The 12,428-nt window shown below is 52.6% G+C and overlaps 1 protein-coding gene across 2 annotated transcripts in view; it reads left to right on the top strand.

Moving 5' to 3' along the window:
* Nucleotides 1–12,428, top strand: part of LOC140385077 (angiopoietin-1-like) — a 200,973-nt gene that overhangs the window by 142,128 nt on the left and 46,417 nt on the right. For both annotated transcript variants that reach the window (XM_072466879.1, XM_072466880.1), the window contains exon 4: nucleotides 4,531–4,763. In XM_072466879.1, coding sequence (XP_072322980.1) covers nucleotides 4,531–4,763 — 233 coding nt within the window. The remainder of the gene's footprint in view (nucleotides 1–4,530; nucleotides 4,764–12,428) is intronic.

Raw genomic sequence — 12,428 nt, 5'->3', positions numbered from 1 at the left:
GATCAACTATCAGTGCAGATCCCTCATTTGATTTGATTTGATTTGATTTATTATTGTCACATGTATTAGTATACAGTGAAAAGCATTGTTTCTTGCACGCTGTACAAACAATGCATACTGTACATAGGGAAGGAAGGAGAGACTGCAGAATATAATGTTACAGTTATAGCAAGGTGTAGAGAAAAGATCAACTTAATACGAGGTAGGTCCATTCAAAAGTCTGATGGCAGTGGGGAAGAAGCTGTTCTTGAGTCGGTTGGTACGTGACCTCAAACTTTGGTATCTTTTTCCTGACGGACGAAGGTGGAAGAGGGTATGTCCGGGGTGCGTGGGGTCCTTAATTATGCTGGCTGCCTTTCTGAGGCAGCGGGAATTATAGATAGAGTCAATGGATGGGAGGCTGGTTTGCGTGATGGATTGGGCTACATTCACGGTCTTTTGTAGTTTCCTGTGGTCTTGGGCAGAGCAGGCTCCATACCAAGCTGTGATACAACCAGAAAGAATGCTTTCTATGGTGCATCTGTAGAAGTTGGTGAGGGTCGTAGCTGACATGCCAAATTTCCTTCGTCTTTTGAGAAAGTAGAGTCGTTGGTGGGCTTTCTTAACTATAGTGTCGGCATGGGGGGACCAGGACAGGCTGTTGGTGATCTGTACACCTAAAAACTTGAAGCTCTCGACCCTTTCTACTTCGTTCCCATTGATGTAGACAGGGGCATGTTCTCCACTACGCTTCCTGAAATCGATGATAATCTCCTTCGTTTTGTTGACATTGAGGGAGAGATTATTGTCGTCGCACCAGTTCACCAGATTCTCTATCTCATTCCTGTACTCTGTCTCGTCATTGTTTGAAATCCGACCCACTACGGTGGTGTCATCAGCAAATTTGAAAATTGAGTTGGAGGGGAATTTGGCCACACAGTCATAGGTGTATAAGGAGTATAGTAGGGGGCTGAGGACACAGCCTTGTGGGACACCGGAGTTGAGGATGACCATGGAGGAGTTGTTGTTGCCTATCTTTACTGATTGTGGCCTGTGGGTTAGAAAGTTCAGGATCGAGTCGCAGAGGGAGGAGCTGAGGCCAAGGCCACGGAGTTTGGAGATGAGTTTCGTAGGAATGATGGTGTTGAAGGCTGAGCTGTAGTCGATAAATAGGAGTCTGACATAGGTGTCGTTGTTATCTAGGTGTTCCAGGGTAGAGTGCAGGGCCATGGAGATGGCGTCTGCTGTGGACCTGTTGCAGCGGTAGGCGAACTGTAGTGGATCAAGGCAATCCTGGAGGCTGGAGTTGATTCGTGCCATGACTAACCTTTCGAAGCACTTCATGATGATGGATGTCAGAGCCACTGGACGAGTCATTAAGGCACGCTGCTTGGCTTTTTTTGATACAGGGATGATGGTCGTCTTCTTGAAGCAGATCGGGACCTCAGATTGTTGTAGAGAGAGGTTGAAGATGTTTGTGAATACCCCCGCCAGCTGATCCGCGCAAGACCCGAGTGCTCGTCCGGGTGCCCCATCCGGGCCAGTGTCTTTCCGTGGGTTGACCTTCGGGAACGCTGCTCTGCCGTCTGCAATGGTGATCTCAGATACAAGTTCATCCACGGCTTCTGGGGCGGAGGGTTCACTCTCGCTGACCTCTTGCTCAAAGCGGGCATAGAATGTGTCGAGCTCATCAGGGAGGGGGGCATTGGAGCCGGCGATTTGACATGCCTTCACCTTGTAGCCCGTTATGTCTTGCAGACCTTGCCATAGACGGCGGGGGTCCGTGTGGCCAGCCTGGGACTCGAGCTTGGTCCGGTACTGTCTTTTGGCATCTTTGACGGATTTCTTTAGATCATATCTGCCTTTCTTGTAGAGGTCAGGGTCGCCTGACTTGAACGCCTCAGTCCTAGACTTCAGCAAGCAGTGGATATCCCTGTTCATCCGGGGTTTCCGGTTGGGAAACACACGATTTGCTTCTTTGGCACACAGTCTTCTCCACACTTACTAATGAAGTCAGTTACTGCAGTGACGTACTCGTTCAGGCTGGTCGCAGAGTTTTTAAATACTGACCAGTCCACTGTCTCTAAGCGGTCCCATAGGACTCATTACAAACTCTTGATCTCAGTGCAGACCCCTCATTACAGACACTTGATCAACTATCAGTGCAGACCCCTCATTACAAACTCTTGATCTCAGTGCAGACCCCCCTCATTACAGACTCTTGGTCAACTATCAGTACAGACCCCCCCTCATTACAAACTCTTGATCTCAGTGCAGACCCCCCTCATTACAGACACTTGATCAACTATCACTGCAGACCCCTCATTACAGACTCTTGGTCAACTATCTGTGCAGACCCCTCATTACAAACTCTTGATCTCAGTGCAGACCCCCCTCATTACAGACACTTGATCAACTATCACTGCAGACCCCTCATTACAGACTATTGATCAACTGTCAGTTCCGACCCCTCGTTACAAACTCTTGATCTCAGTGCAGAGCCCCCTCATTACAGACTCTTGATCAACTATCAGTGCAGACCCCTCATTACAAACTCTTGATCTCCGTGCAGACCCCTCATTACATACTCTTGATCAACTATCAGTGCAGATCCCTCATTACAAACTCTCTTTCGCTCCCATCTTCCATTATTCATGTTGTGAATTCATGGAATTGGGGAATAAGCAGCATTCTCCTCCCATCCTCTCTCTAACATTCCCCTGTACCAATTCTAACCACAGAGGGTGATATTGTGCAATGGAATGTGATTTTGAACATTGGTGGAGACAATGCGCTTGTTCCTCTGTTGCTCGACATTCACATTGCCGCGGGTCCCAAGTTCCACTGGCTCCTGGTCACAGTTTAATAAAATGCAAAGGTGGATTGAAATTGGTGAAAAGCAGGATAATTTCACAGTGCGTCAATAATGTAAATCATACCACTAGATATTGGACTGAGAGGAAAACATATTTGCATTTGGCATTGATTTAACTCATCCAGGTTACCAGAGAATCGCTACAGTGCAGAAGGAGGCCATTTGGCCCATCGAGCCTTGGAAAGACACACCCTACCTAGACCCAAGTCCCCACCCTGTCCCTGTACTCCAGTAACCCAGCTAACCGGTTGGATGCGAAGGGACAATTTATCATGGCCAATCACTTAACCCGCACATCTTTGGACTGTGGGAGGAAACCGGAGCACCCGGAGGAAACCCACGCTGACACGGGGAGAACGTGCAGACTCCGCACGGACAGTGACCCAAGGCTGGAATTGAAACCGAGTCCCTGGCGCTATGGGGCAACAGTGCTAACCACTGTGCTACCCTGCCGCCCATGTGAGAATTAAACTTTCTGGAGAATTAATCTCTCTTCTCAGTGTATCAGTCCGCTCACATGTCACCTGTAGCTTGCAGGGCAGTCCAAAGTCTTAACTTTGCTCCATTGTAAACTATGGGGTGGGATTCTCCCGTACCCGGTGGGGCGGGGGTTCTCGGCGGGACGGAGCGGCGTGAACCACCCCGGCATCCGGCCGCTCCAAAGGTGCGGAATCCTCCGCACCTTCAGGGGCTAGGCCCGCCCTGGAGTGGTTGGTGCTCCGCCGGCCGGCGGGATAGGGGCTTGGCACCATGCCAACCGGCGCCGAAGGGCCTCCGCAGGCTGGCGCGAGTCGGCGCATGCGCGGGAGGGCCAGCATGTGCTGCCGTGTTCCCCGCGCATGCGCAGAGGGATTCGCTTCCGCACCGGGAAATGGCGGAAGACCACAGCCTCCGGTGTGGAACAATAGAGTGACCCCACGGCACAGGTCCGCCCGCGGATCGGTGGGCCCCGATCGTGGGCCAGGCCACCGTGGAGGCACCCCCCGGGGCCAGATCCCCCGGCGACCCCCCCCCCCCAGGAACCCCGGAGCCCGCCCGCGCCGCCAGGTCCCACCGGTACGGGACGTACTCTAATTTACGCCGGCGGGACTGGCAAAGAACGGGCGGGACTTCCGCCCATTGCGGGCTGTAGAATTCGGTCAGCCCCGGGGCCCATTGAGTCGCGCCGGACCCCACCATTCTCCGAGGCGGGGGCGCAACTCACGCCGGGGCAATTTCTGGGGGGGCGGGAGAATTAGGAGGACGGCGGGGGCGGGATTCACGCCGACCCCCGGCGATTCTCCCACCCGACGGGGGGTCGGAGAATCCTGCCCTATGTCTGCATTGAGACATCAGCTCCATGTTATCAGCACTGAAATTTCATTAGTCTCTGTCTCGAGCTAAGGACTTCCCGCAGCCAATGTTTTGAGGACAAGCAGGAGATTTCTCACAATCTCCAGGCCAATGGTTATCCCTCAATCAACATCAAAAAAACAGATTATCTTGTTATTATCACATCGCTGTTTGTGGGATCCTGCTGTGCGCAAATTGGCTGCTGGGTTTCCCACATTACAACAGTCACTATTCTTGAAGATGTATTGTATTGGTTGTAAAGGGCTTTGGGATCTCTTGGAGTGGTGATACGCGGGTGAAAATTCAATTCTTTCTTTCAATCTGCCCAACCCTCACTCCCTTAGCTTTCTGGAGCAGAAACTTCTGGAAATGGAAAACCGGCATAAAGACGAGATCGAGGCGCTGAGGCAGGAGAAGAGCAGCCTGCAGGACCTGGTCCTCCGCCAGAGCCATGTCATCGATGAGCTGGAGGCAAGACTGAACCGAGTCACCATCAACAACACCAGCTTGCAGAAGCAACAGCGAGAGCTGACAGGCTTGGTCCAGAGTCTCCTCAAACTGGTCTCACAAGGAGGAGGTGAGAGGCGGCTTTAAATAATCACTAATAACCCACGTGGATCCTCAAAATAAGGAGTCAAGCTAATAGCTGAGCCTGGGAGATTGTTGGATAACAATGTCCACCCGGAATGATCGAGTTATCTTATAGGAAAGGTTGATCAGGCAAGGCTTACATAATAAGAACATAAGAACAAGGAGCAGGAGTCGGCCATCAGGCCCCTCGAGCCTGCTCCGCCATTCAATGAGATCATGGCTGATATTTTTGTGGACTCAGCACCACTTACCCGCCCGCTCACCGTAACCCTCAATCCCTTTACTGTTCAAAAATCTATCTATCTTTGTCTTAAAAACATTCAGTGAGTTCGCTTCAACTGCTTCACTGGGCAGAGAATTCCACACATCATTCACAACCCTTTGGGTGAAGAAGTTCCTCCTCAACTCAGTCCTAAATCTGCTCCCCCTTATTTTGAGGCTATGCCCCCTAGTTCTGCTTTCACCCGCCAGTGGAAACAACCTGCCCGCATCTATCCTATCGATTCCCCACATAATTTTATATGTTTCAATAAGTTCCCCCCGCATCCTTCTAAATTCCAATGAGTATAGTCCCAGTCTACTCAGTCTCTCCTCATGAGCCAATCCTCTCAACTCCGGAATCAACCTAGCGAATCTCCTCTGCACACCCTCCACTGCCAGTACATCCTTTCTCAAGTAAGGAGACCAAAACTGTACAGAGTGCTCCAGGTGTGGCCTCATTAACACCCTACACAGCTGCAACATAACCTCCCTGTTTTTAAACTCCATCCCTCTAGCAATGAAGGACAAAATTCCATTTGCTTTCTTAATTACCTGCTGCACCTGCAAACCAACGTTTTGCGATTCATGCACAAGGACACCCAGGTCCCTCTGCACAGCAGCACGCTGCAATTTTTTACCATTTACATAATAGTCCATTTTGCTGTTATTCCTACCAAAATGGATGACCTCACATTTACCAACATTGTACTCCATCTGCCAGACCCTTGCCCACTCGCTTAAACTATCTATATCGCCCTGCAGACTTTCAGTGTCCACTGCACACTTTGCTCTACTGCCAATCTTAGTAAGAAGTCTTACAACACCAGGTTAATGTCCAACAGGTTTGTTTCGATATCACTAGCTTTCGGAGCACTGCTCCTCCCTCAGGTGAATTCACCTGATTCACCTGAGGAAGGAGCAGTGCTCCGAAAGCTAGTGATATCGAAACAAACCTGTTGGACTTTAACCTGGTGTTGTAAGACTTCTTACTGTGCTCATCCCAGTCCAACGCCGGCATCTCCACATCATGGCTCATCTTAGTGCCATCTGCCAACTTTGACACATTACACTTGGTCGGCAACTCCAAACCATCTGTGTAAATTGTCAACAATTGTGGTCCCAATGATGACCCCTGAGGCACATCACTAGCCACTGATCGCCAACCAGAAAAACACCCATCTATCCCCACTCTGCTTTCTGTCAGTTAACCAATCCTCTATCCATGCTAATACATTACCCATAACACCATGCACCCTTATCTTATGCAACAGCCTTTTGTGCGGCACCTTGTTGAATGCCTTCTGGAAATCCAGATACACCACATCCACCGGTTCCCCATTGTCCTCCACGCTCGTAATGTCCTCAAAAAGTTCCAGTAAATTAGTTAAACATGACCAATGCGCGTCTGCCCAAATGGCTAATCTCTATCCAGGTGCCTCGCTATTTCTTCCTTGGTGACAGATTCAAGCATTTTCCTCACTATAGAAGTTAAGGTAACCAGTCTATAGTTACCCACTTTTTGTCTACGTCCTTTTTTCAACAGTGGCGTTTTAAACATTTGCTGTATTCCAATCTTGTACCAGGCTTGTTTCCGCTGGAGTTTAGAAGAAGAGGCAACTTGATTGAAACCTTGACGATCCTGAGGGGTGTTGAGAGGGTGGATGTGGAGAGGATGTTTCCTCTTGTGAGAGAATCTGAAACTAGGGGTCACTGTTTATTGCTTGCCCGCGAATCATGCGGGAGGCTGGGGTGGGGGGGGGGGGGGGGGGGGTGGGGGGGGTGGGGGGGGGGGGGGGGGGGGGGGTGGGGGGGGGGGGTGGGGGGGGGGGGGGGGTGGGGGGGGGGGGGGGGTGGGGGGGGGGGGGGGTGGGGGGGGGGGGGGGTGGGGGGGGGGGGGGCATTACCGGAGGCCCTCCCGGTGATACTCCGATCCTGACCGGCCGATTTCCCGACAGCGTGGTTCTAGCACGTATGACCGGTCGGGACCCATGCGCGGTGGCTGCAGACTCAGTCCGCGGCTGCCCTGGTGGGGGGCGGGGGGGGGGATCCATCACCAAGGGGAGCCTTATAGGCGGCTGGGGCAGCAACCGGGTGGGTCAGATGAAGCGGCCCGGGGCAGAACGGGGGGGGGGGGGGGGGGAGACCTTGTTTCTTGCTGATGGTCCGCGGTCCGAGTCAGCCATGGCGCTCGCCGCAGCCGCTGGAGGCCACCGCAGTGCATATGCGCAGACTCTGAACCGGAAATGCGGGGGCCACATCTGCAGCCAAAGCTGCGATTGAATCAAGACGGGCCCCTGTCAGCCCCCTGCAGGTCAGTGAATTGCTCTCCATTTTGTTCAGGAAAGTCTGGAGTAAAAGGACAGCGTTATTTCGCCGGAGTGGGGGACATATCCCCCAGAGAATCCAGCCCCAGGTATCACTCATTTGAGGCAGAGATGAGGAGAATCTTTGGAGTCTCTGGAACTCTCTTCCCCAAAGGGCAGTGGAAGCTGAATCTTTGAATATTTTTAAGGCAGTTATAAAGATTCTTGATGAACAAGGTGGGGTGAAAGGTTATCGGGGGTGGGCAGGAATGTGGGGTCGAGGTTCCAGTCAGAACAGCCATGACCTTATTGAATGGCGGAACAAGCTCGAAGGGCCGAGTGGCCTAATCCTGTTCCTAATTCCAATGTGAGTAACCAATGTGATAGAGTGAAATCTTCCTGGTCTTGTGCCTGTGGTGGGGCGAGGCATCGAAGGACGACAGCAGAACTGTGAGGTTATCGCTGTCGGACGGGAATCAACAGGCTGGCTCTCAATTCCTTTGAAAAGCGGATCTGAGGGGTGACCCAGTGTTGGAGTAATTGAAAATTATCAAGCGTTTTGACAGAGATGAGGGTGGGGGGGGGGGGATTTTCTGACCTCGCCAGTCGCAGGCATCATTGCGGACAGGACGGGAAAATTTGGAGAGGGCCCATAAGGTAATTGACTTGCCGTTCTCCAAATCTTCGCATCTTGCCCGAGACACTCGCCCCCAACAGTCACCATGAAATCCAGCCAGTGATTCAGGAGAAATCTCTGTACCCAGAGGGCAGTGAGAATGTGGAAGTGATCGGCACTGGGAGTGTTTTTTTTAAAGAGTACCCAAATCATTTTTTCCCAATTAATGAGCAATTTAGCGTGACCAATCCACCTACCCTGCACATCTTTGGGTTGTGGGTGCGAAACCCACGCACACACGGGGAGAATGTGCAAACTCCACACCGACAGTGACCCAGAGCCGGGATCAAACCTGGAACCTCGGCGGCGTGAGGCAGCCGTGCTAACCACTGCGCCACCGTGCTGCCCTGCACCTGGAGTGGTTGAGGTGAATATTATAGATTCACTTAAGGGGAAGCTGGGTAGACATATGAGGGAGAATGGATAGAGGTTCACGGTGATAGAAGGAAGAGAGGACACTGCACTGTCAGAGGGTCAGTACTGAGGGAGTGCCGCACTGTCAGAGGGTCAGTACTGAGGGAGTGCCGCACTGTCAGAGGGTCAGTACTGAGGGTGTGCTGCACTGTCAGAGGGTCAGTACTGAGGGAGTGCCGCACTGTCAGAGGGTCAGTACTGAGGGAGTGCCGCACTGTCAGAGGGTCAGTACTGAGGGTGTGCTGCACTGTCAGAGGGTCAGTACTGAGGGTGTGCTGCACTGTCAGAGGGTCAGTACTGAGGGTGTGCTGCACTGTCAGAGGGTCAGTACTGAGGGTGTGCTGCACTGTCAGAGGGTCAGTACTGAGGGAGTGCCGCACTGTCAGAGGGTCAGTACTGAGGGAGTGCCGCACTGTCAGAGGGTCAGTACTGAGGGAGTGCCGCACTGTCAGAGGGTCAGTACTGAGGGAGTGCTGCACTGTCAGAGGGTCAGTACTGAGGGAGTGCCGCACTGTCAGAGGGTCAGTACTGAGGGAGTGCCGCACTGTCAGAGGGTCAGTACTGAGGGAGTGCCGCACTGTCAGAGGGTCAGTACTGAGGGAGTGCTGCACTGTCAGAGGGTCAGTACTGAGGGAGTGCTGCACTGTCAGAGGGTCAGTACTGAGGGAGTGCCGCACTGTCAGAGTGTCAGTACTGAGGGAGTGCCGCACTGTCAGAGGGTAAGTACTGAAGGAGTGCCGCACTGTCAGAGGGTCAGCACTGAGGGAGTGCTGCACTGTCAGAGGGTCTGTACTGACGGAGTGCCGCACTGTCAGAGGGTCAGTACTGAGGGAGTGCTGCACTGTCAGAGGGTCAGTACTGAGGGAGTGCTGCACTGTCAGAGGGTCAGTACTGAGGGAGTGCCGCACTGTCAGAGGGTCAGTACTGAGGGAGTGCCGCACTGTCAGAGGGTCAGTACTGAGGGAGTGCTGCACTGTCAGAGGGTCAGTACTGAAGGAGTGCCGCGCTGTCAGAGGGTCAGTACTGAGGGAGTTCTGCACTGTCAGAGGGTCAGTACTGAGGGAATACTGCACTGTCAGAGGGTCAGTACTGGCGGAGTGCTGTACTGTCGGCCTGTCAGTACTGAGGGAGTGCTGCACTGTCAGAGGGTCAGTACTGAGGGAGTGCTGCACTGTCAGAGGGTCAGTACTGAGGGAGTGCTGCACTGTCAGAGGTTCAGTACTGAGGGAGTGCTGCACTATCAGAGGGTCAGCACTGAGGGAGTGCTGCATTGTCAGAGGGTCAGTACTGAGGGAGTGCTGCACTGTCAGAGGGTCAGTACTGAGGCAGTGCTATACTGTTGGAGGTGCTGCTTTTCAGGTGAGGTGATCAGAGTGGGTGTAAAAGATCCTTTGGTAATATTTTACAGGTGCGGTAGTGAGTTCTCCATGTTTCCTGTACAATTTCTATTTCCCAACCAACACAATAAACAAAACAAATTACTTGCCCTTGTTCACCTTGTGGTTAGTGGGAGCTGTTCTCTCTGTGTCCTTCAGCATGGTGATGGCGTCCTCGGAATCAAACCTACCGCCTCTTGCCGAGTGGGAGACTGGAGCAGGATCTCAAAGCTGGTGGCAAGGTCTCTCTGGCCCGCATTCTGAGAACGTGGCGCACAGCCTCACATATCTGATCGGGAGTCTGAAAAATTACGGTTTCTGTCAGAGTGTTTCCTGCTGGTGAATAATTTGTAATGGAATCTCCGATTAGACAGGTGCCTGGTCTTTGATGTGTTCCATAATATTTGGTGCTGTTTATTGTCTGTCGAATTTCGGTTCTAATGAAGGGTTTAAATCAAAACAATTCAATGGAAACTGAGTATGAGTGAGTGATGGTTACCTTCTCTGCTTCTCTTCACTGCTCTTAATGCCTCAATCAAATTGTTGGACTGAGCTTGGGTGTTGCTTTAAGAACAAAAGTGTTTTCTTCCCATTCCTGGGAGTTTCCCAACTATGGATACAGAGCAACTGACAGGATCAAAGTGGTGGCTGGAACACACAGTTTGCATTGTAACCTGGGTGGCAGGCCTAGGGCTTGGGGCCCAGGAGGGTAACCTGAACCACTCCTGACCTTTGCCTATCCCATTGCAGGTTTGTGGAGGCCAGAGTGTCGATGACAGATGGAGCTGAGCGCTCTCCCGCTTGTCATCGTGCACCTGCTCTGTTTGCACTCTTTAAGGTCATCGGCTGAGGCGTTGACCCCGAGCCACACACCTGGACCGCTTCAGGAATTCTTTCGAAGGTCTCGCCTTTGCAACCCTGCGATCGCAACGGCCAATCCCAGACCTGGGAAACGTTTACCTGCTAGCTTTGCCAGCTAACCCATTCTGGGGGGACGACGACGACGGACGAAGGGAAGGGAATGTGGCAGCTGCGCTATCAATTCAACCCATTGATTTCCCTCCCTATGGCCCCTCCCCCAGCCCCTGTCATTTGAAATCATGAGGAGGCAACAAAGTAAAGCAAAAATCTGTGGCCAATTTTCTAAATTTCCCTACAGCAATCAGAATACTTCCTGGAGGTCTGGATTATCCATGATAATTCAATAGAGTGACCACACACGTAGAACCGTAGACAAGCGGAAAATAAAATGTAAGAAATAGGAGCAGGAATAGGCCAATCGGCCCCTCGAACCTGCCCTGCGAGTCAACTGGATCGTGGCTGACCTTTCACCTCAACCCCACCTGTTCGTCCGATTCCACAACCATCAAAAAAATCAAGCCCAGTCTTGCGCATACTTAATATCCACACCTCTCTGGGGTAGAGAATTTTCAATATTCACAAACATTCTCAGTGTAGAAATTCCTCCTCCCTTGCTCCCAGAGCCCTAGTTGTGCGGCTGTGATCGAGAGTTCGGAATTCCCCAGCCAGCAGAAACCATTTCTCAGCCCCTTCAGATATTTGTGTGTTTCAATTAGGTCACTCTCATTTTTCTAAACCCCAGGGTACAGAGGCCGAGGCTCCTCAATCTCCCTTCACCGGAACATCCCCTCATCTGAGAAATTATCGTCCAGACTTCCAGTCTCTGGATCATCGGAGACTGAATGTATTACCCAAGATGTGCTTGGGACACTGCAGACTTCCTGATGCACTCACCTCCATGGGAATTGCCCAGGAAATTTCAACTTCCATTGGGAAATTTCCCTGTTCCCAGGACCTTCCTCGAATGTCTCTGACTCTTAGTTAGAGTCAGAGGCTTGGGACAGTTCAGATGAACTTACCTGGATAGTTACCCAGGAAATGTTTGACAGATTAAAACCTCATCTAACTCATGGGTAACTCCAAAATGGACCTCCCCGAACACTCACACTGAGCTCCTGACTGCCCCCTGACCCACCGACTACCCCCGGCCCCCTCTCCCCCCACCTGACCACCCTGACCACTCCAACCACCTGACTACCGTTCCCACCCGACCCGAGTGTCGCCAAACCTGCCTCCCACCTCATCCACCCGCCACCCCACCCATCCACCCGCCCACCCATCCGCCCACCCACCCATCCACCCGCCCACCCATCCGCCCACTCCACCCATCCGCCCACCCACCCATCCACCCATCCACCCGCCACCCCACCCATCCACCCACCACCCCACCCATCCACCCACCCACCCACCCATCCATCCATCCGCCACCCCACCCATCCACCCACCACCCCATCCGCCCACCCATCCTCCACCCCACCCTCCCTCCACCCCACCCACCCACCTATCCACCCACCACCCCACCCAACCCATCCACCCGCCACCCCACCCATCCACCCGCCACCCCACCCATCCTCCACCCCACCCTCCCTCCACCCCACCCACCTGCCATTCACTTATTCTCCCGTTCATCAACATTCACACTGGAGATTAAAACTTACCACACACGGTGGCTGGTGAAAGTGAGGTAGCCTTGTCATCCCCTGTCTCCACTGCGATCCGATGGAACGCTCTGATGGACGGCGTGCTCTGCACTTCTGGGA

The sequence above is a fragment of the Scyliorhinus torazame genome, chromosome 11 (genome assembly GCF_047496885.1).
Source record: "Scyliorhinus torazame isolate Kashiwa2021f chromosome 11, sScyTor2.1, whole genome shotgun sequence".
NCBI classification, from domain to species: Eukaryota; Metazoa; Chordata; class Chondrichthyes; order Carcharhiniformes; family Scyliorhinidae; genus Scyliorhinus; species Scyliorhinus torazame.
Note: the sequence above shows the minus strand (reverse complement) of the source record. Positions and strands in the feature narration are given on the sequence as shown.